Source organism: Neodiprion lecontei, chromosome 6 (genome assembly GCF_021901455.1).
Source record: "Neodiprion lecontei isolate iyNeoLeco1 chromosome 6, iyNeoLeco1.1, whole genome shotgun sequence".
Classification (NCBI taxonomy): domain Eukaryota; kingdom Metazoa; phylum Arthropoda; class Insecta; order Hymenoptera; family Diprionidae; genus Neodiprion; species Neodiprion lecontei.
Genome location: NC_060265.1, coordinates 20,419,281 through 20,445,340, shown reverse-complemented (window position 1 = coordinate 20,445,340; position 26,060 = coordinate 20,419,281). Strand labels below are relative to the sequence as shown.

The window sequence follows — 26,060 nt, the reverse complement described above, 5'->3', positions numbered from 1 at the left end:
TGGTTGTTATATTAAATATAATCCGTGTACGATTATTGTGTTTCAATGCCCTTGAAGTATCGGGGCATGATTTAACTATGAGAAGAATGGTCGCAACTGGCATATTCATTCATCTTGAACCTATTATATAATTATTGAAATTTATGTATATAATAATTAAATTGTTTTAGTAATATTACCATGAATTATTATGATTACAACTAAGAGTATAATAAGGAATGAGTGATGATTACCAAAATAAATCTAGAACAAATTATCATGAAAATTTTTACAACACCTTTACAATCTATATTAAGTATAATTTTCATTCAAATTTTTTAGCCAGATACTCGACAAAGTATAATTTACTAATAAAATTATACTGCACATTAGCCAGCCGAAATAATTCATGTAATGTCGCTCTCTGGTAAACGAGGGTATATTATAAAATTGTTCGTGGTACAGTTATAGACCATTTTTACCCTGGTATTCAACAATCTTTCTTCATACTCTTAGATTTATATTATATATACGTAAGCTGTGATTGCTTTTAATTTTTAACGCGTATTAATTATTTAACGACTTAGTTTTTAATTATTTGAGCGAAGGTTTTGATTAGGAAACAAAACTCAGCTTTGTGAAAGCCTTTATGTACATAAATACACATGATCCATCTGCCAGATAATCAGTATCATTGTTTTAGATTCGTCTCTTTCGTTTATAAATCCATCTCAGTTTTTCTCAAATGACTTTTTAAGAGAGGTTTTTTCATCAAAACGTACGGTACAGCAGAATTATAAAAAAATGATGTATTATTTATTTATTTATTTTTTTTCTTCTAAATTATCATTAGATACTTTTTGTTGATTGGTGCATATCGAGCACGTTACTGAATTAATCCTAGTGCACAACGGTAAGAAAAAGAAGAAAAATCAGCGAACATTTTGAAGCGAGTAAAAAAAAAATGATAATCTTCCTCTCCGTATCATATAGGTTGAGGAGGTTTTCGGAATTGGGAAAAATAGAAAAGACTTGTATGGACGAATAATAATATTCTAGTTATATTTGACCTGCACTGAGTATTGACGAGCTAAATACATCATTTTCGGTCACCTCTTTGTAACTGAAGTAAATTCCTATAATTCAACGTTGAATATAAATAATTGATTGAAAGCCATTTTACTGATTCGTCACAGTTGATCTCCAACATATCACCTTGAATGTGCTGCGATTAATTCGCAGCGAATTACGAGCTTACTGAGATACTATTAAGATTTTTCATAGAAAATTGTTTGTGAATTTTTCCTCACTTAACAACGGTCAAAGGTAAATTAGTTTTTTTATGCATAAGTTCAGTTTTTAAATGTACACTCAATGATATCGAGACTTTTCTACAAGTCCGTAACGATTAAAAACGTAGATAGACAAAATTGACATTATTGTAGCACACCTACTACGTACCCAATTGTTATATAGATTAGATGCGATCTACCGCGAAAGTCTACAGTATATCATGATTTCAATTTTCGAATAGAAAATTTACACGACGAATGAATATTTTATAGTTGAATACAGTTATTTTAGCGAATAATTACATATTTGTTTATTTGATTGATTGTATCGCGCTATGATCCGAATCAAGTATGGAATTCAAATTTGAACGAATCCTTCTTGACATTAACGTTAAAATTTATGAATTAATTGTGCTTTCGTTCGATTCCATGTCCATTCTTGGAAGCATTCCATTTTGTTCGGTTTTCCCTTTTTAAGCTCACGCGCGTGTCAAGGTAAGGGGGGTCGTAAGTTGACTAATGTGTGTTGTAAATGCTGGCTGAAGTCCGTTACCGTATATCGTGGTGTCGATGATGTGCTTGTACCAAGTACGCCCTCACGGAAAAAACCCTCGATTTGGGTGTAAATTCGCACCCGCAACTTATTTTTTTTTTTTTTTTTTTATCGGAGATTATAGCATTATCTATGAGATAGGGGTGCGAATTTACACTCAAGTTGGTCAAGTTTGTCGGTAAGGGCGTTAGGATGAAGAATGTTTCATTGTGTTTTCAGTGTTCTAATTCATGATAGAAATTCCTATCCTGGTCACGAAACCATTTCTTCGTGTCATTTTTAAAAGTCTGCATGCTACTACCCTTTAGTACTTTTGGGATTTGTTATAAACGAATTAACTTCTCTGTATAACCTGCTTGCTGTGCTCCCTTTGCTGTTTTTCGTTTTTCTCTACTTATTTCTTCGCTACTTGCTGCTCTCGTGTTGTAACGAAGATCGATTGAACTTACTCTTTGAGTTTTAATATCGTCATGTGGTGTACGTAATAGAAAATCTTGTGCTTTCTCAATCGAATAAAGAAACATATAGAACCCAACTCTCATTTTTCACGCGCAACTAACAATTAGTGGTATTTAATTGCCTAATCCATTAAACGATTCAATAAAACTAAAATTGATTATAATATACTGTCACGATTTTTACAGCTGTGGATGTAAGCAAACATATCGTTTATATGTGTAACACTACTGTATTTTTTATTTATTTTTTTTTTTTGATTTTGAACATTACCTCGATTATGTTATATAATCTCTCAGTAAATCATTATTAGAATAACACAAGGGCTCGTTTGTTGAAAAAAATCAACCTCGAGTCAGTGGCTGTAACGCTATTGTTTCTTCTCTTTCGTATTCTTCTGTCTTATTTAGGTGTGAAGTAAATCTTGATTCCATTTTGCGGCCTCAGAATTAATTCAATGTAGCATTCGGCTTCTTCATATTTTAGAGCGCTCTTAATTCTCCATTTTCGCAATACCGTAGTCAACACGATCTTTTGTTCCAACAAAGAAAACCTTTGTCCGATACAATTCCTTGGCCCAGCACTGAAAGGCACATACGCGTACGGATGTCGTTCTTGAGAATTCTCCGGTAAAAATCTATCTGGGTCGAATTTTTCGGGATTCGTCCAATGTTTCGGATCCCGATGAATGTGGTGTATGTGAACAGTGATGTTGGTACCTTTGGGGATTTTATATCCAGCTGATCACGAGGATTCGATGAAAAGGAAAAAATGAATCGTTACATGTAGTATGCAGTGCGTATTTTTTGTCAACATGTCCAATTTTTGGAAAGTACTTTTCAGCAAATATTTCATAGACCCACCTATGTTTATCTCTTCCGACATAATTCGTCCCACCGTCGGTACAGGAGGAAATAGCCTCATAGTTTCCTTCACCACTCTTTCAAGGTATTTAAGTTCGTTAATTTGGTTTAGCGTTGCCGGCTCTACCGAATCCCCAAAGACGCGCAACTGTTCCTGATGAATTTTCTCTTCGACGTCCGGATTATTGCCGATACAGAAAAGACCCCAACTTATAGCTGCGGCTGTTGTATCATGCCCCTTGTATTTAAAAAAAAAAAAAAAAAAAAAAAAAAAAAAAAAAAAAAAAAAAAAAAAAAAAAAAAAAAAAAAAAAAAAAAAAAAAAAATTAGAGTATCATTGAATTGCTTGATCGTTCAAGAATTGTTGTAAAACAGCGTCTAATTAATCGTTACATATGCCTGATTGTAGACGAATACATTTTATTATGAGCGCACATCATGTTAACCGTTTTGGGAACCAAACCATGCTTCTCAGGTATTATTAATTGTAAGCATAAAAATTTTTTTGCAGACTCATGCACAAATTACGACAGTAAATGTATTTCTGCAGTTAGAAATAATTCAATCCATTATTATTGTGTTACTGTTACGAATATTTGTATTTTTCATTCATCTGGGCTTTCATAAACGATACTTGTTCGATGCTTTTATTGTGATTTTAAAGTGCCAATTGCGTAACTTTTATTGGGCGTCGGTTTACCGTTTCCTTACCAAATCTTTTTATTCAGTTTTTGCTTCAGGGTCCACAATTTTTTATAATAAATATACTCGACTTCACTGAACAAGATTAACAATTATTTTTAAGTTCTGCGCTGCGATATTTTTTCCCACTATCCGCTCACCTAACGTATTTATACCTGCGTAGCGCGTTTCTCGTCGTGCCCAAGTTTTTTGCGTGTTTTAATAGTATACTTATAATTTTTCTTTCACCTCATTCCTAGACCAAGATACCGGTTCGGGTTTTACAATATAATTATCGGTACGTAGCAATCGTCTCGCGAAAGGTCAGATATCGTCTTAGAAAAGTCTTACCGTGGTTTTACATATTTCCTACTTTGCAATGTTAGAATGATTTTGGAAGAGTTGGATTTTCAAAACATGAGCAGTTTCCGTTTCGTTACGGCTTATTCAATTTCGGACTATTTTGAAGTGACGAAAAATATAATTCCTGAACACAAATCGTTGCGCTAACGCTACGGACTTCAGCCTCATGTTTCGTAACTCTGCATTCCATCGGAATTCGGTTTCAAAGTTCAAGTACTTGGAATGCAGTTTTAACTGCCATCCAGATTAAAGTCTAACAAATTGTTCATCGCATTTACCGCGAATAGAAAAGTGTCCACTTCTTCTCTCAACTCGTTGTCAGTAAGGGGAGTCTTCTCGCGGGCACAAGCATCCAATAAGTGATCCAAAAATGCCCGCCGTTTTTGTTTTTCTAAAGTAATACAATCATTCCTTATTATAATCGCATATAATTTTCATAATATGTAAAGAAGTAAATAATACAGATGTCCTCGTGGTTGCATGCATTTGAAAACATCGCCTCGACTTACCGAACTCTGTGTACTTGTTCGAATTATTTTCTTGTTGGGATTTCCAGGTCATTTTTTTTTTAGATATCACCTAAGAATTCAGAATAAATCTCGTGCAATCAAGTAACACAATCGTACGGTTAAATATTCTTTGCCAAGGAAAAAATGAATAGATCCAATCAGAGAGAACAGATTGTCAGATATATCGATATAATTTGATCTATTCATATTACACGGAGGCAAAATAAATGTCCAATTAGATCTTTTTATTTTTTCCCGAATAATTCATAATTATGTACGCGCTACAGCAAATATTATTCGAGTCTCACCTTCGCTGTAAATCTATGTGCAGTTTCAACACTATTTTTGTATTCCTTTCCACGACGGAGTTGGTAATAAAACCAGTCGTTGTGTATCCAAGGACGGAAAATTCGTTCGATAGTTTCATAGCTGATTCTGTAAATTTAACATCGTTCAATAAAATCTGATATTCATTAGCATCACGTGAACTGTCTTATAACGAATGCTTCCTAAGCTTACAGTTTTGGCAAATATGGTAATTTTCTCCGTTGTTTTACTTTTTTCTAATCGGTATACTATAGTAAGCGAAGTTGGAATAACAAAGTTTCATTTGCTAAAGAATACCGTGAGCTTGATGAACTAGGATAATGTTTCGTAGAATTTGTACTTATGTAAAGCCATGGAATACTCCGCACTGTGGTCTATCTGAGCATTGATGTTGATCCCCATTGCAGATTCTGAAAGCGATATACGTGAATTGGAAAGAGCCTGTAGTGCGTAGTTCAATGATGACCCGGAACGATTGTGGATAATTAGTGAAATGAGCCAAATGTATTTTGCGTAACGTTCGTTCTGAATCAACGCAACCTATCAGTAGATGAGTTACATTTGTGTTAGATAGGTCTATCTATTGAAACGGAATTTCAGACTCGGTAAGTCAAGTATTCTTCTACGCCTCAGAGTGGCATTGGTTATTTTATAATTATACGAGACATAAAAACAAGTGGTTATGCGCTGTAGCAACACTACCATTTTTTACCGATTATGAGGTTAAAGTCTTCATTTCAAGGTGACAAAAGACTGTGCAACATGTGAGATAATTAGTAATAAAACATCAGTCGAGACGAAGAAACAAACAAGCGGGCAGGACGTAAAGACGAAACAAGTGAACTTCCTGTCTTGGAACTTGTTTCGAGCTAAAATAATAGTAATATGAATAACAATAATGACAATTTCATACGAACTCTCGAAACCCACAGCCACAATTTGTGATCAGCGCTGCAGCGGTTCAAAAAAGCTAGTGGTACGAATTTTCTTTGAAACCGTTCGTCATATTTAAATAATTAGAAAAGCACCAAACCTTTCGAAGCCAAAATCTATTCAGTTCTATGTTTGGAAAAGCCGCGAGATTGAGATCAAAATCATAAAAATTCCGTAACTCGTTCTCGAGATATCGTCGGACAAATAATTGTTCACACACACAAACACGCACGCACATCTGAAAATGATTGGAGGTGATTCTCTAGACTTCAAAAGCTGAAGATTTAGTGAAGCCTCAACTTTTCATTCTCGAGGTGATTACAATAACTTCCTCTTTTCTCTAAAAACAGAGAAAGAAGAGGCTAACAATCTGTAATTATTTTCAACATATACGATATGGATTACCGCAGATGATGTCCAGTGCACATCTTGTGATGAGAGTGAACATGTCGACCGGTTCGTTTGGGCAATTTTTAAGTTCTGACTCGATGCATTGCTTCAATATTTCTGCCTTTTCAAACATTGCGGCTGAATATTCTTCCAGTATGTTGAAATGGAAAGCTGGAGTGAGAAGTTTTCTTTGCCGATTCCATTTATCACCTACGAATAACAAATAGCTGAAGAATATTATTATTCTTCGCAACATTAAGTTCCCGATGTATACATACATACTAAAACACTCGATCGTGGCTTTAAGGTAGCTTAAATAATAGTTTTATTCAATATCGACAGTTAATATAACGAGATCTCATCAGAATTCGATTAAAGAATATTTTCACTGCCAGCAACGCACAGCTGACATTTATTTATTATCGGGTTGCGTATAGCCTACCTGTAGAAGTTATCAGGCCTGTACCCAGCCACGGGTGAATGAAATTGTACGTCTCGGATTTGGTAATAAGACTCTTACTTGGGAGAATCGTCTAAAAAGAGATGCGAAAGAAAAGATGGAAGAAACCGCAAATTTCATCGATTCAATTCCAGACAATGAAATCTTACTTACGCTAACATTTTCAGCTGTACTGAGGTGAATATCGGCTTTTATGCCAATCCATATACGAAATATTCCACCCTCGTACTCTTTACACCGAGCCTGGAACCATTTGTACAAATCTGCAAGCATAATTTTGAGTGTAGAAGAATACCTTTACAACAGTGCTAATTCACTACGGGAAAATATCTGTGGCGAAGAAGGTAATAAGAGATGAACCTTCGAACACGAAGTGTCTCATGTTTGTCGCTGCTCTTATCGCTTTGGCAGTTTCAAAATTACAGAATTCACTCTACGTAAAGTATTTCGTTCCGTTTTATAATTAATCAAAAATCACTTCTCACCGTTACGTTTGACTTTACTTAGGGCGAGCGCAGTTCCAACGATTGGATAAGATTTTGGTCCAGGAATCTTGTCGATTATTTTTGCAAACCGATTAAATTTGTGGAATAATTGACATATTCTTATTAAAATTATGGCACATGCTGCCGTAAGTAGCAGTACCAAAACACCCATGACGTTTCCGTAAGGTCCACTGGCTTCAGCTTCAACATTCGCTGCTTGACTATCTTCGTTACGTACAGTTGCTTGCTTCGGATCATATACAGAGAGTCACGCCCTTATCAATTTAGTAACGGGCATCGTCTTACACTTGAAAATTTCACAATGACGTTGCATTGTTAATTATGTATTTATAGTCCAGTTAGGGTAAAATCAACAATTAGTGCGTTTAAACTCTTCACAGCTGAACAAACCGCCGGTTGAATTTAGAAATAAGAAATCGGTTCATTCAACTATTTGAACAAGTAAAAGTGTAAACTTTTTGGGTCACCGACTATTACTGAAGTTAGATTACGTGAGCTGGTGGGCTCCGCATGAAGATTACGAGCAGCGACTAGCCGGTGGCAACAATTTATACTCATTGGTCGGTCCGTTCCATCTCTACCGGATACTACCGGAATAGGAAAGCTCACAAGGCCTTCACTCGCGATCAGAGTCAGGTCATCATAACTTATGGGGCCGTGGTCAGAATCGATGAAAATTTGTCATCTTGTCGAAATACCCTAAAATTGTGTAGCTGAAAATTATTTACAACCTGGCGTAAACAGGTCTCTGATACAATCTTTATAATATCCCGTAATGTACTAGAAGGTCTTGATTCTCGGCTACGGAATTATAAAATCAAAACACATAACATGCGGTGTAACGTCTGAGGCTATTCTTCTGATAGTACGAGTAAATAGCGACACCAACGCAATTGATTATGGCGTTCCGGCATAATAATATCGTGACCGTGAACCAGGTAGAGAAGGTGGGGATAATTTGATTTTCGTTTGGACGACAGCCGCGACAACGAGAGCAGCAAATATTTCGTCAATAAATACGAGGGCTGCAAACGTTTCGTGGCGCATTCACGGCGAAGAGCTCGATCGAATCACATTTGGTTATGAACCGGTTTTCATCGAGAGTCTGTCTTGCGAATTTGGATTTCATTTCGCGTTAGACAAATTTCGAGCGCAATAAGCATTTCGAGCTATTAGCTTATAAAAATTAGTTTGAAGGATGGCTCGAGTAAGGATTAGTCTGTATGATTTTTATTTTCGATACATGTAGTTCAGCTGTATTTAATACAATTTCTGCGGATTTATTTCACAAATTATATTTTTTTCACCATAGCTTTCCGTTAAATCGAGTAGCAGCGGTTCGGAAATTAAATGGAGGTAAACAAGCGTGCGTAAAATGCTTCATTTCTGAACAGTGCGATTAAATGACTGGCGCATGCGCTTAGCTGAGATTATCAATTTTACACCTTTCTTGGGCTTCTTGGACTGTGCGCACTGTCCGATAGCTTAATTTTAAAACTGTAACTTAAAACTGTTTTCCTTTTATGCCTAAGTATGATTTATCCGTCTGAAAACTGTGATGTTACCGAAGGTTTATGATAATACGGAGCGATGTAGTTCGAAATGAAAAAGAAGGAGAGAACCGGAAAAACTGGAAATCTAATCCGCGGGGAATTGATTCACTATATCAACGCAATTTTGGGAAAAGAATTGATTGCGCGCAATCCTAATACGCTGCGAGCAACGGATCAAGAGTGACGGCCATAAGATATAAAATTCCACCAACATTCCAAAGAGAAAGGAAAGAAGAATCTCAGACTTATAGATTCAAAATTCCAGTTTCAGTTTATTCATTATGCCTCGATATTAGTGCAAGAGTTCTGGGGTCGGTGTAAAGTACTTCAACAAGGCGCCAAATAATTTTGGGATTGGGATGAAAATTTCTTCGACATAGCTAATATTAACGATGCTAAACGATCAGGGAGGCAAGAATTTTGATTTCGCGATTTTTTCTGGGTAAGAGTATGTTGGTGGTATTTATTTGAATGTACATTGTCATTATAGTGATTTCTCAGTTCCCAAGTGAATTTTGTTCTTAGTTACTACTTCAACGTACTTGACGCAAGGTTTGTGCACCAGAGGTTCTTTCGACGGGTAAATTATACTGGGAATTAAACACTCGTTTACAGCGATTTCGAAACTACGATCGATGGACGCGACCGTGTGTAATACAGCATACTTGCATTTATGATAGAATTTCACGTTGCTATTTGCGAGTGAAATAAATCTTGATTCCTTGTTGTGGCCTGAGAATGAAATCATTGTAGCACTTAGCCTCCTCATATTTTAGAGCGCTCTTCACTTTCCACTCTCTTAATATCGCAGTTAATACGATCTTTTGTTCCAAGAGAGAGAACTTTTGTCCAATGCAGTTTCTGGGTCCGGCACTGAATGGTATATACGCGTACGGATGTCGTCCCTGAGAATTCTCCGGTAAAAATCTATCCGGGTCGAATTTATCCGGATTTGGCCAATGTTTCGGATCCCGATGAATGTAGTGTATTTGAATACCAGCGATAGAGTTCTTCGGGATTTTATATCCAGCTAATCGTGGAGGTTGAATGGGGAAAAAGCTCAAATGTAGTAGACGTCCTATACTGTAGAAAATTTGTTGCAATCACTTTTACATTAATAACTAACATCGACTCACCAATTTCCAAGTCTTCGGTTACTCTTCGAGACACTGACGGCGCGGACGGAAATAACCTCAGAGTTTCTTTTATCACTCTTTCGAGATATTTGAGTTCATTAATTTGGCGGAGCGTTGCCGGTTCTTTTGATTCCCCAAAGATACGGAGATGTTCCTCGTGAATTTTATCTTCAACGTCTGGATTATTACCGATGCAGAAAAGAGCCCAGCTCATACTTGAAGATGACGTATCGTGACCCTATGATATACATTTAAAAAATTTAGTTTAATATATTACTTTTACCTACAAAGTTCGCATGTTTTCAAAGTTTGTATTCGTTTGTGCGGTGCACCTATCATTAAGAATTAAGTCTAGCAGTATCATGAGCCATATTTACCGCAAAAAGAAACGTGTCTACTTGTTCTCGTAACTCCTCGTCCGTGAGGGGCATCTTTTCACGCTCACACGCATCTAATAAGTGGTCTAAAAATGCCTGACGTTTTGGTTTCTCTACAAACAAAAGTGTAATTCATTCCAATTGTGTATACACGTAACAGTACCAGCAACGAGGAACAGTATGTTGTGTTACAAGTACGAAAATTTGGCGATTTACAACTAGTGTGATGTTTCTATCGCTTATCCGTACGCGTGACGCATGATATTTTTTGCAATACCTGTGAAAGTTTGATTCGAGAAGTACTGAAAATGAAACCAACAACGCGTAAACTTCAGATATTTGAAAGTACACACGCGCCAAAGAAAGCCCTAGTAAAGAAAAATGAGCATTTCAGTTGCGTATGCGCTAACGTCGTTTTACCGCACTGTTCGGAAATGGGTTACCTTGCACACGCTCCATAGGCTTCGAACTTGAACTTTCCGATCGAATGTTAGAATTAAAAAAATTTCGCGGCTGTGATCAAATGCATTATACATATATTCAGTTTTTCAAATTTTTCTGACTCAACTTACCGGGCATACCATTTTCATCGGCATTGTGTCGCTGTCGATTTTGTCGGGCAAGTTTTTTTTCACTTATTACCTGTAAATGTAGTAACACAAACGTTTGTTAACCACCGTGGAGTCAAATATTTACAGATATTTTACAACCTACGTCGTGATTGCGGTTAGCACAGGTTGTTGTTTTCTCTCACCTGTTTTGTAAACTTGTGTGCTGTTTCGACAGTACGTTTGAATTTTTTTCCATCCCGAGTGTGATAGTACAACCAGTCGTAGTGTAGCAAAGGTCGAAAAATTCGGTCAACAGCTTGAGTGGTAATTCTATGAATACAATATAAATCTAATTAAAACGAGGCGCGTTACGATTGGTTGAATGAAAGTTATGGTAATGAAGTACAGATACATCATCCTGTTACTCATTAGTCAACTTGAGAAGGTTATTTTTTCAAACAATACTCCATACGGATATAGCAGTGCACTATGTGATTGATATTTGATATGGCAATAACGACGAAACGACATATCTTCACTCGAAAGTAATACCCATGCAAAGCTGTGGAATACTCAGCGTCCTGGTCCGTTTGAGCATTGATGTTGACTCCCATTGCCGCTTCTAAAATCGGTAAGAGAATTGAAAAACTTCATTTAATTAAGGCGAAACAAATGGTGTCGCAGAACGTAATTGGTGTATACCGACAATGAAGCATAATTCAACAGTGTCTATCCTAGAAAACCTAATGTTCGTATCGAATACGCGGTGATACAGTACGTTAAACGAAAACTGTCAGATAGATTGTATTACATGAAAGTAAAGGTGGGCGAATAATTCGAAATTACCAATATAATTCCACACGAGTTGAACGGTGATATTCGATTTGATGTTTCAAAAATCATCATTACCATTCGAATATACATATATTGTGCTGTGTGCGATATACATATACGATACGAACTAATTGAATTATTCGAATGGGTCGAATATCTGATTCGGTTTTCGATGTGACCACTATTTGCAGATGCTATCGTAAAGGTTCAAGCTCGCGAAATTGTGTTCGTCAATAGCGCATATTATTGTACACGGCGGGGTTATGAACATTTCTCACCACAGATTATGTCCAGTGCACATCTTGTTAGAAAATCAAACACATCGATTGGTGCGTTTGGATTATTTTTGAGTTCCGATTCGATGCATTCCTTCAAAATTTCCGCCTTTTCAAACATTACTACGGAATATTCGTCCATTATATTGAAATGGAAGGTTGGCGTAATCAGTTTTCTTTGCTGATGCCACTGATCTCCTGCATAATAAATAATAACCATACATACAATATTGTTTTCCAGCATCATCACTGTATATTATTAAATGTAGGAAGTCTTGATTAGAGCAGAATATTTTAATAAAATTACCGTCGAGTAATTACTTCGTTACGCAACTCACCCGTAGAAGTTAGTAGTCCTGTACCCAACCATGGATGAATGAAATCGTATATGTGCGATTTGGTAATTAGCGTCCTACTAGCCAAGACCGCCTAGGTTGTCAAGAGGAAAACGAAAATCCAAAACATCATCATAACAATGGAATTACTGGATAATAAAATCTCACGTACGCTGACAGTTTCTGGCGAAGTGAGATGAACGCTGGCTGTAGTTCCAAGCCAAGTACGAAATATTCCACCATGATACTGCTTACACACTCCACGGAACCATTCATAGCGATCTGTAAACGAAAAGTACGTGGTTTCACAAGAAAAAAACAAAACAAAAAACCTTTAGTAATAACAGTTTCGTGTTGATTTAATAATTTTTTCACATGGAACAGTGAATCCCTAATGGCCAGGAGTCTTGGATGATATTGTACGCGCGGATAGGCGGTATCTTACTCGTGGGATTGCAGCACTCGTTAGGAAATCGCATGTTTTCCGCACTTGTCGCGTAATATACAATGCCCAGCAGGTGTTACAAAAGAGTTCACTACGTAGTTTGAGAGTTGTAGCGTGGCGGGGAAAGGGCCTATAGTACTTCCTCGCCTTCCGCACCCCTTTTCTGCCCCATTTTCGGACTATTCTAACTAGGCTCATTGTTTCCGGTTCTTGCTAACAGCTGACTTGGACTATGAACTTGTTTATGTGGAAAAATTAATATTTTACAATTTTTTTGTAATAAAAGTTTCATTTTATCTTTCAAAATTACATGCGACACGTTTGCTTACATTTGCTTATGTACAGCGTGGCCCTCACTCACTCTCGTGCATATTATCACCACTAGGTGCAATTTTTCAAGCCTCACCTCTGCCAGAGATTTCAATAATTACGCTCCTGTAGTCGAGTGGTTGACGGAGGTAGTGCGGAAATATAGCATCCTACTTGCGCGCATGCACGAACGTCGTTTCACCACACTGTTCGGAAATGGAGTACTTTACGCATACTCCTCAGACTTCGAAAATCGAGTTTTTGTCACAGTAGGCGTAAAGCGGAATTTTACGCCCGCGAAACAAATCGGTAAATCCCGTTTACGCCTACGTAGGACGAAAAATATTGTTCGCACCACGGGGGTAATACTTTACGCCCTAGGTACGAAAATAGCTGTTTCCAAGCAAGCGTTGGAGAAACAAATTGTTTGCTGTATTCAGATTTAATACACCGATTCATTCAATCAAAATGTAATTCATTATCTCACGGAGATAAACATGTTGTTTCAAACTGCTAATTTTATTTGTTATACAGAAATATTCCACCAATAAATTTAAATATTTCTGGAAAATAAGACAATATTAGATTCGTGTACGAGTAAAAATTTTCTTTAAATAACTAATATTCATTCAATTGAAAAAAAATTTGCTCTCGAAGTGCGGTTGCACTCGGGATTCTTACCGTCGTGTTTAACTTTTCTAAAAATAAGCGTGTTCCCTATTAAAGGGTAAGCTTTGGGTCCAGGTATTTTGTCAATGATTTTAGCAAACTCATAATATTCGTAGAGCCATTTAAATATTTTTACGAAAACTACGGCATATACTACCGTTTGCAGCACGGTTACTACAAGAGACATCGCGTTCTTTCACGGAATCCACTTTCTGCACTGATGAAGTATGAAGTAGACTAATCCAAGATCACGAGACCTCGATCCGGACGGTGCCGAACAGTGCCGAGTACCGACGACCTAGAACGGTGATATCCAGATAGCTCCCGCCCCCCCCCCCCCCCCCTCGCTTGTGCGAAAAAAATTTTAAAAATCCCCTTATAATTGACTTGTTTTGTCGATATAAAGTTTTTGCTTACTTGGACCTCGAATGTCAGGGTCAAGATCAATGTGTGGGAATATATTTGAGGATGATTTTCGCCGATCTCGAGCTCTGTTGGAATCATACCCAGTGCAGTGGTAGACACGTTATATTTTAGTACTTGGCACTCGGCTTTGCAAATGTCGTCAACGCCTTCGCAATTATACATTTTCGAAAGACATAAAAAGATAATTGTTATCTCGTTGAATTATACGCGTTACAGGTATACAGGGAGTATCGTTATATCTTAGATTTACATAACGTGTTTTGTAATACGTCAAACGTGAGTAGAAATCCTTGAATCTACTGTAGCTCAAATCTTTTCTAAAGATCGGTACGTTTGGGTTTCATTTATCAAATACGCTTTTAAAAATACCACGAAGTCTACAAGGCATGGTATTGTATCCAACAATGTGACTCTTCTTGCAAGATTCTGACTTACTATAAGTCGAAGACAAATATGATTCTGCAACATCTTCTTTCAGAAACAATGCTCGGTTGTTACGTAAGTACCTGTAGAAGTGATTCAGCAATTTCTGATGTATAATTAAGTTTAGTTTCCATTTGCCAGTCACTAGCGTCGAGTTATTATTCAACTATTCAAGCACTATGGCATTGACTAAAGATATACGAAGACGTATCTCCGCACAAATTCCGGTTCTCATTCGTTAAACGCGCTAGATTCATCGATTCTTTCTTCACAGCGTAGGTACTTGGATACAACTTGAAATAACGCATGTGGAATTACAGTGGAACCTCCGCTATCGGAATCTCGACTATCGCGAAAAACCGCGTTTTACAATCTTGGTTCTTGTAATCAGTTACCGCTTCCTTCGAACCCACACAACTACACTTGCGTTGACAACTCGTCGTTCAGAATTTGATAGTGATTGAAGGTTTGTAATAACGCTAACTGTTCAATTAATTGCTCATAGATTAGACGTAATTTTTTAGCATTATAACCTCGATAAGTGAGGATAGAGTCAGTTATTTTTCGTGTCTTGTACACACGTATACACGTCTCGGTCTCCCTGCGCGCAACGCATGCAGGTTTTTCTATTCAACGTTATAAAACGACTGCAGACGCATTTAATGATGATTACTGAACCATACCTCCCTCATCCCGCATAAGCTAATCTCTTATAGGAACATATTAAAAAGGTAAGGGTGGGTTTAATTGTAATTACTAATATTATTATCATTGAACACACGAACAATATATGCTTACACAGTTGACCGTTCAAATTTTTTTCCCGATGAAAATGATGGAGAAATAGCCGAAGGGACTGACAAGGGCATGAAAATATAGTTGTATCTATATACATGTAACTTTCGTAATTTGAGTACTTACACTTATAAGATGCATAAATTATATTTTCAATGCCATCAAAAAAAGGGGACGAGATAGAAAAACGACTTTCATGCTTCAACTTATGAGATATTTTTGAGGCTTTCTCAAATTCAGTGTATTTCTATCAAACAACTCGGGCTTTTGCACAGAAAAATACTATTGTACATATTTTTTTGAAATTATGTATCAATATTTTTTGTTTGAGATGATACTTGTTTTAATTGACTGAAATTTAGACCTTTTCGGGCTAAATATAGGATGCCTCCACCGCGAGCATGTATTCTATCTTTGCGCATTGTGTCAAATCTAGGTATGTTAAATTTGCCTTCGGGTTTGAGCCAAGATTCTACGCATACGAATAAGTCAATATTTTCGAGTAGGGAGCTTAATTAATTTTTTCGTTGATTGACGCTGCGCGTATTCCACTACATGATTCTGAGGAAATTAGCGTTCGTATCCATTTTCTTGTTAGAGTAGGTGGAGTTTTTAATTAGATTTGCATTTTGTCATCTGCAGAGCTGTCGCTGAAACCGGGATTGTATTTTGAATTCAAGAGTTTCCTTATACGCGTGATTCTCCTTTTCAGGTTGCGGTCATCGATGTTGTACAAGTCGTTTAGCATTGTGGTTAGTTTGTTCGTGACTTTTCTTTATTTTTTGTCACTTTCGTTGATGTTCTGCTTATTTGTATCTGCATTCTCATCGTTTGTTGTTTGATCTGTAATGGTAGCCGGTTGGTTTCCACATTTTTACAATATTTTGCAAGGTGACCTCCTTCTTTGCACAGAAAACAGTTTAGTCTCTCGATAGAGAAATATATCCAGTACTTGGTGTTGTCGTGTTCTGTTTCTATTCTCGAGTGGGTTATGACAGGGCACACATTTGATACAATGACTCTTTTGGCTTTGGATACGAGTGAACGTAGTGTTAATGTAGCTTCATCAACTTGCACTTGGGTATTTTTGTCGGTGAGTTTGTCGGCGAGCGCTTTAATAGAAAGATAAAAGCAAATTCTGCTCTGCGAAATTCGGGAAACGTAGAGGATGTTGGCCGGCCCTATTAGACTGCCTAGAGCTACAGTATATTCCTGAACGGTTTTGCCGTCTACAGCATCTAGAATAACAGCTTGTTCTTTGGTCGGAAAAGCGCCTTGATTAACCATTCTTAAGAACGATACGTTGTTTGAGTTGTTCGGTTGGAGGGACATATCGATGGAGTGGTATGTGGACGTCTCTTATTCGGAGAGTCACACAAAAATGTGAAAACGGGGGTTGATTTGCTGGCTCACTATGTCAGTAACTGAGTATTCAACTTTGATATCCGTTGGCGGGTGTTGGTACGTACTGTCTATGGTAAAGGTGTGTTGTGGGGCAACAAAAAAAAAGTATCCTACTTTCGTTATACATTTGATGTAGATAAAGGTAAATCAGGAGTATAGTGATGTGTAGGCGTAGTACTGCAAGATAAAAGCTTTTATTTTCTCTTTGCGCCGATAATTTGGTACAATTCTAGTCTTCGATGATCAACACAACCAACAATGAGTACACAATTGGTGTGACGACCGAAAATCGTCGTGCGCTTGCGCCCCCTGAGATGTTCCAACGGTAGAGTGTAGAAATTATTGCAGAACATCAGACAGTTACCGATTTCGACTTGATGCTGACTGCATTCACCTTCCGAGTAACACGGTCTTCGCAATGGAAAGCCCAAGCCAGTACTTAGCCTGTGTGTACTTACGGACTTGTTGGCGATACAAGGAATTCATAATGAGAATAAATTTTTTCCAAAATTCGTAGCAAAACAGTGATTTAATTATAGTATAGGTACCCATGAGGAGACTATATACAATATACATAGAACATGAAAAATAATAGATCGGATGTAATAATGATACAGAGATCAAAAAGTATACATCTATATGCGGTCCATGTACGATATTAATATATATGATCCTTTTACTATTAAAACGTGATGCATACTATGGATTGGATAATTTTCCAGGATACAAACTGGATTATCTACAATGACACGGCTATGATATGAAAATAAAAGAATTATTCATTTCGACATGGGATTCTATTCGACACGCGCTCGATGTATTCCATAAAATTGATATTCATAATTATTCCAACATCTTTTCGTTTGCTCTTTCGATCTTGAATTTTCGTAGGCATAGAATCGGAACGCTGTTTTAGCTAGTCGCAAGTGAAGTATCTACTTGGGTTAGAGAAGCAGAATTGTTTTTCGAAAAATGTTCGGATGGAAAAGAATTCAGAGTAACTGTGATACATCACGGATGCGCCAATTTTGATTAAGATAAAATGAATGCTCCGTACTTGAGACAGTATTTAACGCAGTGTCCTGATTTAAAGACCTAAAAGGGTGACTGTGGCGATTTTTTTTTTGGATAGGTAGAGACAGAACAGAGCTTCCTGAAACTTCGAGTGTATTTGAACACATATTTGAAAGGTACGAGCAATAATTCGTATCGTCCAACTGTCGCAAAACGGCAGCGTTATTAACTGACCCGTTAACTGAAGAACATATCTTTAGTTAAAGGCTGACCATCGAAGGGCCTAGCCGCTTGAATCTGGAATCGGCAGGAGAAATAAAGTGTGTATTTCTTGTATGAAATGTGAAAAGTAAGATCATTATACATCATATCATATCATCATACATCATACATCATACATCGTACATCATACATCATCATACATGGTATTAAAGTTCGAAACCAAAGTTTGGATGTCGGATGTCACCCAAAATTTTTTTTCTCTTGACGTAATCGATTTGAAATCGGCTAGCAGAATTCCTCAGTCTGGAAACAGCCGCGCAGTAGAGCGGACGGGTGAGAATCGCGCTCCGCAGATTTCGAGTACCGGGTTCTCTACTTCCTCGATCCTGCGCTCCGGGTCCGCTACTTGGTGGAACTTGACTTCCAGGACAAGCGCTCCGTAGTTTCTGCGCTCCAGGTCCGCTACCTAGTGAAACTCGACTTCCAGGACAAGCGCTCCGTAGTTTTTGCGCTCCAGGTCCACTACCTCGTGGAATTAGACTTCCAGGACAAGCGCTCGGTAGTTCTGGCTGTCCAGGTCCTTGACTAGTAATTGTAATTATATTTGATCTAAGATTTTTTAAACTTGTCACGTTGAAACAAAGTATTTCAATTCATTTTTCGCGCAAGGACAAATTCAGTAGCTACGAATGCGCTAATAAAATTCATGATGTTATAAAGTAATTAATTAATTATATTAATCCTTACACAATATTTTTGATGTGTTCTTATACTGAAAATATTTATTACTATTGCAGGCATACCCGAGGTGGTTATCGGTGGTTGTTGGAGGTGGTTGCCGGTGGTTGAAGGTGGTCGGAGGTCGGCGAGGAGGAGGACGAGGAAGACTAGGAGAAGAAGGTGGCTGAGGATTTGTGCTCGGTGAGTAAAACACTTTTATAATATTTGATGGCAATTGTAATTATATTTTATCTAAAATATTTCAAACTTGTCATGTTTACATTAAATTATTTAAATTCATTTTTCGCGCAAGCACAAATTCAGTAGATATAAATGCGCTAATGAAATTTATTATATTATTAATTAATTAATTAATTATATTAATCCTTACACAATATTTTTAATGTGTTCCTATACTGAGAATATTTATTACTATTCCAGGTATAACCCGAGGTGGTTGGCGGTGGTCGGAGGTGGTCGAGCTGGACGAGGTGGAGGACGAGGATTCGTGCTCGGTGAGTTTGACATTTTTACAATATTTGATGAAGTAGAATCAGCATCAGGAGTAGGATCAGGGGAAGATGTAGAAATAGGAATAGAAGTAGGAGTAGTGGTAGGAATAGGACTCGGAGTAGAAATAGGAGTAGAAGTAGGTAGGGCGGGGTGGGTCGTGAGGGGGGAGGGGAGGGGGGCGGGAGGGGATATTATCATATCAAGTTATCAGTAATAAGCAATTGCGGGTAAAATATTAGCTTACTTTTGTAAGTATTTATGAATATAGCCTCTATGAATATTCATTGTTGGTATATAAGTTCTGGCAACGTACCTACTTTCTGTAAGAGATGTTGAAGATTTTCAACATAATTATGTTTCAGTTCTGTGCCCCACCTAGTGATCCACTAGTACATATCCTCCGACGTGACATCGCTGTGCTACGTATAAAGAAGAAGAGATTTATTAAGATGCAGATTGCTCCTCTCTTCTTGCCATTGTGCTTTCAGCCATTGTTGTGCTGTGTGTTTAAAATTAAGGACAGTATATGTATAATATAGAATAACAGACACAGCTACGAATATAGCACTACAATAAATCTTATAGAAATGAGCTCTCATTGAGATTTCTCTGTATTTATAACTCGACGCGAGAAGGCAAAAATCAATGTAATGCCATCTGTAAGGTAATTGGACTCGTTTTTGCACTACGAGAACTCGTTGGGCATTTTGCGGTGAAGTTTGAAAAATTGTTGTACAAGAAATTAAATAACTATAAAAATGGCTAAAAAATATTATCTCTAATTGTGAATGTAGCTAATACAGCTTTAACCGTATATTGATTATGTTAATGATCTATTGTGACAAGATCGGAATTAGATAAGCTCTCTAAATACTCTTTTCTAGTCTATTAATTTATATCATGTATATGTAAATGTATATTTCTTCAGTTTATACAATCACTGCACTAGGATTAACCTTGCCACGTTTTATGGTGCGCTTGTGTAATTTGTATATTATTAACCTTACGTTTTACTCTATTTGCGACAAGTTGTGAGTGTTTCTAATTTCTTGGCTATTATTTATGTACATGTATGTGTATATATGTATATGTATACTTATGCATGTGTATATACATATATACATATATATACATATACATGTGTATATACATATATACACATGTTTAAAACTAGATTTTGACAATAAACACAGAGGTTTTAGTTTATTCGCATACGGATTTCTGTGTATAGGTATACTTGAACTAAAATATCCTTATCTCTAATACGGAGTTGTTCGTAATTCGCATTTGTTCTTGTAACCCAATGTCCTACACACGATGGCAAAAATCGAGATCCAACTTGACTGAGTCTCAAAGCCCTGTTGACATAAAAGCAGCTATTTGATAGAAATTATAGTTTATAGTTTACACAGCCCATTGCATGATATTTCATTATAAATACATATGTTTCAATGTATTTAGGAATAATTTATCAAATATACAGAGGTCATGTGCAAATAATAAATGAATTCGACCGCAGTTTGATGTATTCATTAGACCTTTAACAATAAATTTAAGCTTTGTTACTTTTTTCATTTTATTATGGATAATCAAAAACATTTCCGACTATTCGTGCTGTGGAAGCATGGGGATTAAACCAAATGTAGCAAAGGATTAGAAACAGTGTATGTAGAGTACGGGTATTTTTCTAATAATGCAAACACGTGCCGCTAGTTTAGTTTTGACATATCTAGAATACCACGCCTTGCGAATTAGCTTTCCACACAGAGATGAATGATGAATTTCAAGGACTGCATTATCGTTGTTGAATACTCTATGCCTCATGGGAAAAGAAAATGTGTAACGATAACATTGATGCACCGGATCATCGTCGACTTTAACTTTTGAAATGTCCTACCATTTCCGAACACCTCCAACCATCCTATTTACCTATATTACTAGATTAGCTATGATATGAAAAGAAAAGAATTATTCACTTCGAAATGGGATTCTATTCGACACGCGCTCGATGTATCCCATAACATTAATATTCAAAATTATTCCAACAACTTTTCATTTGCTCTCTCGATCTTGAATTTTCGTAGGCATATAATCGAAACGCTGTTCTAGCTAGTCGAGAGTGAAGTATCTACGTTGGGTAGAGAAGCAGAATTGTTTTTTGAAAAGTATTCGGATGGAAAAAAATTCAGAGTAACTGTAATACATCACGGATGCACTAATTTTGAACGAGATAAAATGGATTCTCCATATATGAGACAGTATTTAAAGCAGCCTAGTGATTTGAAGACCTAAAAAGGTGATAGAGAGAGAAAGAACGAAGCTTCTTAACACTTCGAGTGTATTTTAACACACATATGAAAGATACGAGCAAAATTTTTCATCATCCAACTGTCGCAGAACGGCAGCGTTATCAGCTGACCCGTTAACTGAAGGATATATCTTCAGTCAACGGCTGACCATCGAAGGGCCTGGCCGCTTGAGTCTGGAATCGGCAGGAGAGATAAAGTGCGTATTTCTTGTATGAAATGTGGAAACTAAAATCATTATACATCATATCATATCATCATACATCATACATCATACATCGTACATCATACATCATACATCATCATACCTAGTATTACAGTTCGAAACCAAAGTTTGAATTTTCGGATGTTCGGAAAGTGACGTCACCAATCTAAAATCGGCTAGCCGAGCTGCTCAGTCTGGTAACAACCGCGCAGTAGAGCGGACGGTTGAGAGTCGCGCTCCGCAAATTTCGAGTACAGGGTTCTCAACCTCTCGGATCCCGCGCTTCGAGTCCGCTGCGTATTTCGAGTACCGGGTTCTCAACCTCTCGGATCCCACGCTTCGGGTCCGCTACGCGGTGAAACTCGACTTCCAGGATAAGCGCTCCGTGGTTCCTGGTTCATGTTTACAATAAATTATTTCAATTCGTTTTTCGCGCTACCCCAAATTCGGTACCTGTCAGTCCGCTAATAAAATTTCTCGACTTCCAGGATAAGCGCTCCGTGGTTCCTGGTTCATGTTTACGATAAATTATTTCAATTCGTTTTTCGCGCAAGCCCAAATTCGGTAGCTGTCAGTCCGCTAATAAAATTTCTCGACTTCCAGGATAAGCGCTCCGTGGTTCCTGGTTCATGTTTACGATAAATTATTTCAATTCGTTTTTCGCGCAAGCCCAAATTCGGTAGCTGTCAGTCCGCTAATAAAATTTCTCGACTTCCAGGATAAGCGCTCCGTGGTTCCTGGTTCATGTTTACGATAAATTATTTCAATTCGTTTTTCGCGCAAGCCCAAATTCGGTAGCTGTCAGTCCGCTAATAAAATTTCTCGACTTCCAGGATAAGCGCTCCGTGGTTCCTGGTTCATGTTTACGATAAATTATTTCAATTCGTTTTTCGCGCAAGCCCAAATTCGGTAGCTGTCAGTCCGCTAATAAAATTTCTCGACTTCCAGGATAAGCGCTCCGTGGTTCCTGGTTCATGTTTACGATGAATTATTTCAATTCGTTTTTCGCGCAAGCCCAAATTCGGTAGCTGTCAGTCCGCTAATAAAATTTCTCGACTTCCAGGATAAGCGCTCCGTGGTTCCTGGTTCATGTTTACGATAAATTATTTCAATTCGTTTTTCGCGCTACCCCAAATTCGGTACCTGTCAGTCCGCTAATAAAATTTCTCGACTTCCAGGATAAGCGCTCCGTGGTTCCTGGTTCATGTTTACGATAAATTATTTCAATTCGTTTTTCGCGCAAGCCCAAATTCGGTAGCTGTCAGTCCGCTAATAAAATTTCTCGACTTCCAGGATAAGCGCTCCGTGGTTCCTGGTTCATGTTTACGATAAATTATTTCAATTCGTTTTTCGCGCAAGCCCAAATTCGGTAGCTGTCAGTCCGCTAATAAAATTTCTCGACTTCCAGGATAAGCGCTCCGTGGTTCCTGGTTCATGTTTACGATAAATTATTTCAATTCGTTTTTCGCGCAAGCCCAAATTCGGTAGCTGTCAGTCCGCTAATAAAATTTCTCGACTTCCAGGATAAGCGCTCCGTGGTTCCTGGTTCATGTTTACGATAAATTATTTCAATTCGTTTTTCGCGCAAGCCCAAATTCGGTAGCTGTCAGTCCGCTAATAAAATTTCTCGACTTCCAGGATAAGCGCTCCGTGGTTCCTGGTTCATGTTTACGATAAATTATTTCAATTCGTTTTTCGCGCAAGCCCAAATTCGGTAGCTGTCAGTCCGCTAATAAAATTTCTCGACTTCCAGGATAAGCGCTCCGTGGTTCCTGGTTCATGTTTACGATAAATTATTTCAATTCGTTTTTCGCGCAAGCCCAAATTCGGTAGCTGTCAGTCCGCTAATAAAATTTCTCGACTTCCAGGATAAGCGCTCCGTGATTCCTGGTTCATGTTTACAATAAATTATTTCAATTCGTTTTTCGCGCAAGCCCAAATTCAGTAGCTGTCGGTGCGCTAATAAAATTTCTATAACTTTATAATCTTCTCGTAATCTTTTTGGTAGAATATGTCGATAAAAAAATTATATTAAACCTTACACGGTATTTTTGATTCGTTCTCATGCTGAAAATATTTATTAGCATTCGAGGTATAACTCGAGGTGGTTGGCGGTGGTCGGTGGGGGTGGTTGAAGGTGGTCGGAGGTGGACGAGGAGGAGGACGAGAAGGACGAGGATTCGTGCTCGGTGAGTAAAACACTTTTATAATATTTGCTGGCAATTGTAATTATATTTTATCTAAAATATTTCAAACTAGTCATGTTTACATTAAATTATTTCAATTCATTTTTCGTGCAAGCACATATTCAGTAGCTATGAATAATCTTATACAATTTATTACATTATTAATTAATTAATTGATATTCTTATGATATTTAACGGCAATTGTAATTATATTTCATCTGAAATATTACAAACTTGTCACGTTTACAATAAATTATTTCGATTCATTTTTCGTGCAAGCACATATTCAGTAGCTATGAATAATCTCATACAATTTATCACGTTATTAATTAATTAATTGATATTCTTATAATATTTAACGGCAATTGTAATTATATTTCATCTGAAATATAACAAACTTGTCACGTTTACAATAAATTATTTCAATTCATTTTTCGTGCAAGCACATATTCAGTAGCTATGAATAAGATTATACAATTTATTATCTTATTAATTACTTAATTAATTACATTGATCCTTACACAATATTTTTGATGTGTTCCTATACTAAAAATATTCATTACTATTCCAGGTGTAACCCGAGGTGGCTGGCGATGGTTGGCGGTGGTCGGAGGTGGTCGGAGGTGGACGAGGAGGAGGACGAGCTGGACCAGGAGGAGGACGAGGTGGACGAGGAGGAGGCGGGGTGGGTCGTCGGAGAGGAGTGGCGGGGCGGGGCGGGGAGGGGAAGGGGGAGGGGCGGGAAGGGTAGAAGGGAGGGGAAGGGGGAGGGGGAAGGGCGGGAGTGGGAGGGGGAGGGGGAGGGGGGAGGCGGGGGGGGAGGGGGGGGGAGGGAGGGTGGGTGGGCGGGAGGGTGGGAGGGGGGAGGGAGGGAGGGAGGGAGGGCGGGAGGGCCGGGGGGGAGGGGAGTGGAGGACGGATGTCGGTGCGAGCCTGTTAGAGTTAATAGAGCATAAATCCCCCACACGCCCGGCCCCCCCGGCCCTCCCTCCCTCCCGCCCGCCCTCCCTCCCTCCCTCCCTCCCTCCCTCCCACCCTCCCGCCCACCCACCCTCCCTCCGTCCCTCCCTCCCCCCCCGCCTCCCGCCTCCCGCCTCCCCCTCCCCCTCCCCCTCCCCCTACCCCTCCCCCTCCCCCTCCCCCTCCCCCTCCCCCTCCCCCTCCCCCTCCCCCTCCCCCTCCCCCTCCCCCTACCCCTCCCGCCGCCCCTTCCCGCCCCTCCCCCTTCCCCTCCCCGCCCCGCCCCGCCGCTCCTCTCCGACGACCCGCCCCGCCTCCTCCTCGTCCACCTCGTCCTCCTCCTGGTCCACCTCGTCCTCCTCCTGGTCCAGCTCGTCCTCCTCCTCGTCCACCTCCGACCACCTCCGACCACCGCCAACCATCGCCAGCCACCTCGGGTTACACCTGGAATAGTAATGAATATTTTTAGTATAGGAACACATCAAAAATATTGTGTAAGGATCAATGTAATTAATTAAGTAATTAATAAGATAATAAATTGTATAATCTTATTCATAGCTACTGAATATGTGCTTGCACGAAAAATGAATTGAAATAATTTATTGTAAACGTGACAAGTTTGTTATATTTCAGATGAAATATAATTACAATTGCCGTTAAATATTATAAGAATATCAATTAATTAATTAATAACGTGATAAATTGTATGAGATTATTCATAGCTACTGAATATGTGCTTGCACGAAAAATGAATCGAAATAATTTATTGTAAACGTGACAAGTTTGTAATATTTCAGATGAAATATAATTACAATTGCCGTTAAATATCATAAGAATATCAATTAATTAATTAATAATGTAATAAATTGTATAAGATTATTCATAGCTACTGAATATGTGCTTGCACGAAAAATGAATTGAAATAATTTAATGTAAACATGACTAGTTTGAAATATTTTAGATAAAATATAATTACAATTGCCAGCAAATATTATAAAAGTGTTTTACTCACCGAGCACGAATCCTCGTCCTTCTCGTCCTCCTCCTCGTCCACCTCCGACCACCTTCAACCACCCCCACCGACCACCGC

The 26,060-nt window shown here is 38.1% G+C and overlaps 1 protein-coding gene across 1 annotated transcript; it reads right to left on the bottom strand.

The window, feature by feature from the left end:
* Positions 1–2,466: 2,466 nt before the first annotated feature.
* LOC107223264 lies at positions 2,467–14,075 on the bottom strand. Its single transcript, XM_046744065.1, has 20 exons — positions 13,809–14,075; positions 12,546–12,655; positions 12,377–12,467; positions 12,042–12,236; positions 11,482–11,551; positions 11,133–11,259; positions 10,951–11,020; positions 10,379–10,491; positions 10,002–10,239; positions 9,566–9,895; positions 7,292–7,561; positions 6,960–7,069; positions 6,789–6,879; positions 6,362–6,556; positions 5,364–5,433; positions 5,005–5,131; positions 4,697–4,766; positions 4,466–4,578; positions 3,144–3,381; positions 2,467–3,020 (listed from the first exon to the last, which is right to left on the bottom strand). The coding sequence occupies exons 1-20, from the start codon at positions 13,981–13,983 to the stop codon at positions 2,683–2,685; spliced, it is 3,141 nt and encodes a 1,046-aa protein (XP_046600021.1). The 5' UTR covers positions 13,984–14,075; the 3' UTR covers positions 2,467–2,682.
* Positions 14,076–26,060: the final 11,985 nt, after the last annotated feature.

Coding starts and splice junctions, on each gene's coding strand:
- LOC107223264 (XM_046744065.1), bottom strand. CDS start 13,983: ATGTCTCTTGTAGTAACCGTGCTGCAAACGGTAGTATATGCCGTAGTT. Junction 5,132..5,363: donor TATTCCATGGCTTTACATAA/GTACAAATTCTA, acceptor TTAAATTTACAG/AATCAGCTATGAAACTATCG. Junction 4,579..4,696: donor GAACAAGTACACAGAGTTCG/GTAAGTCGAGGC, acceptor GTATTACTTTAG/AAAAACAAAAACGGCGGGCA.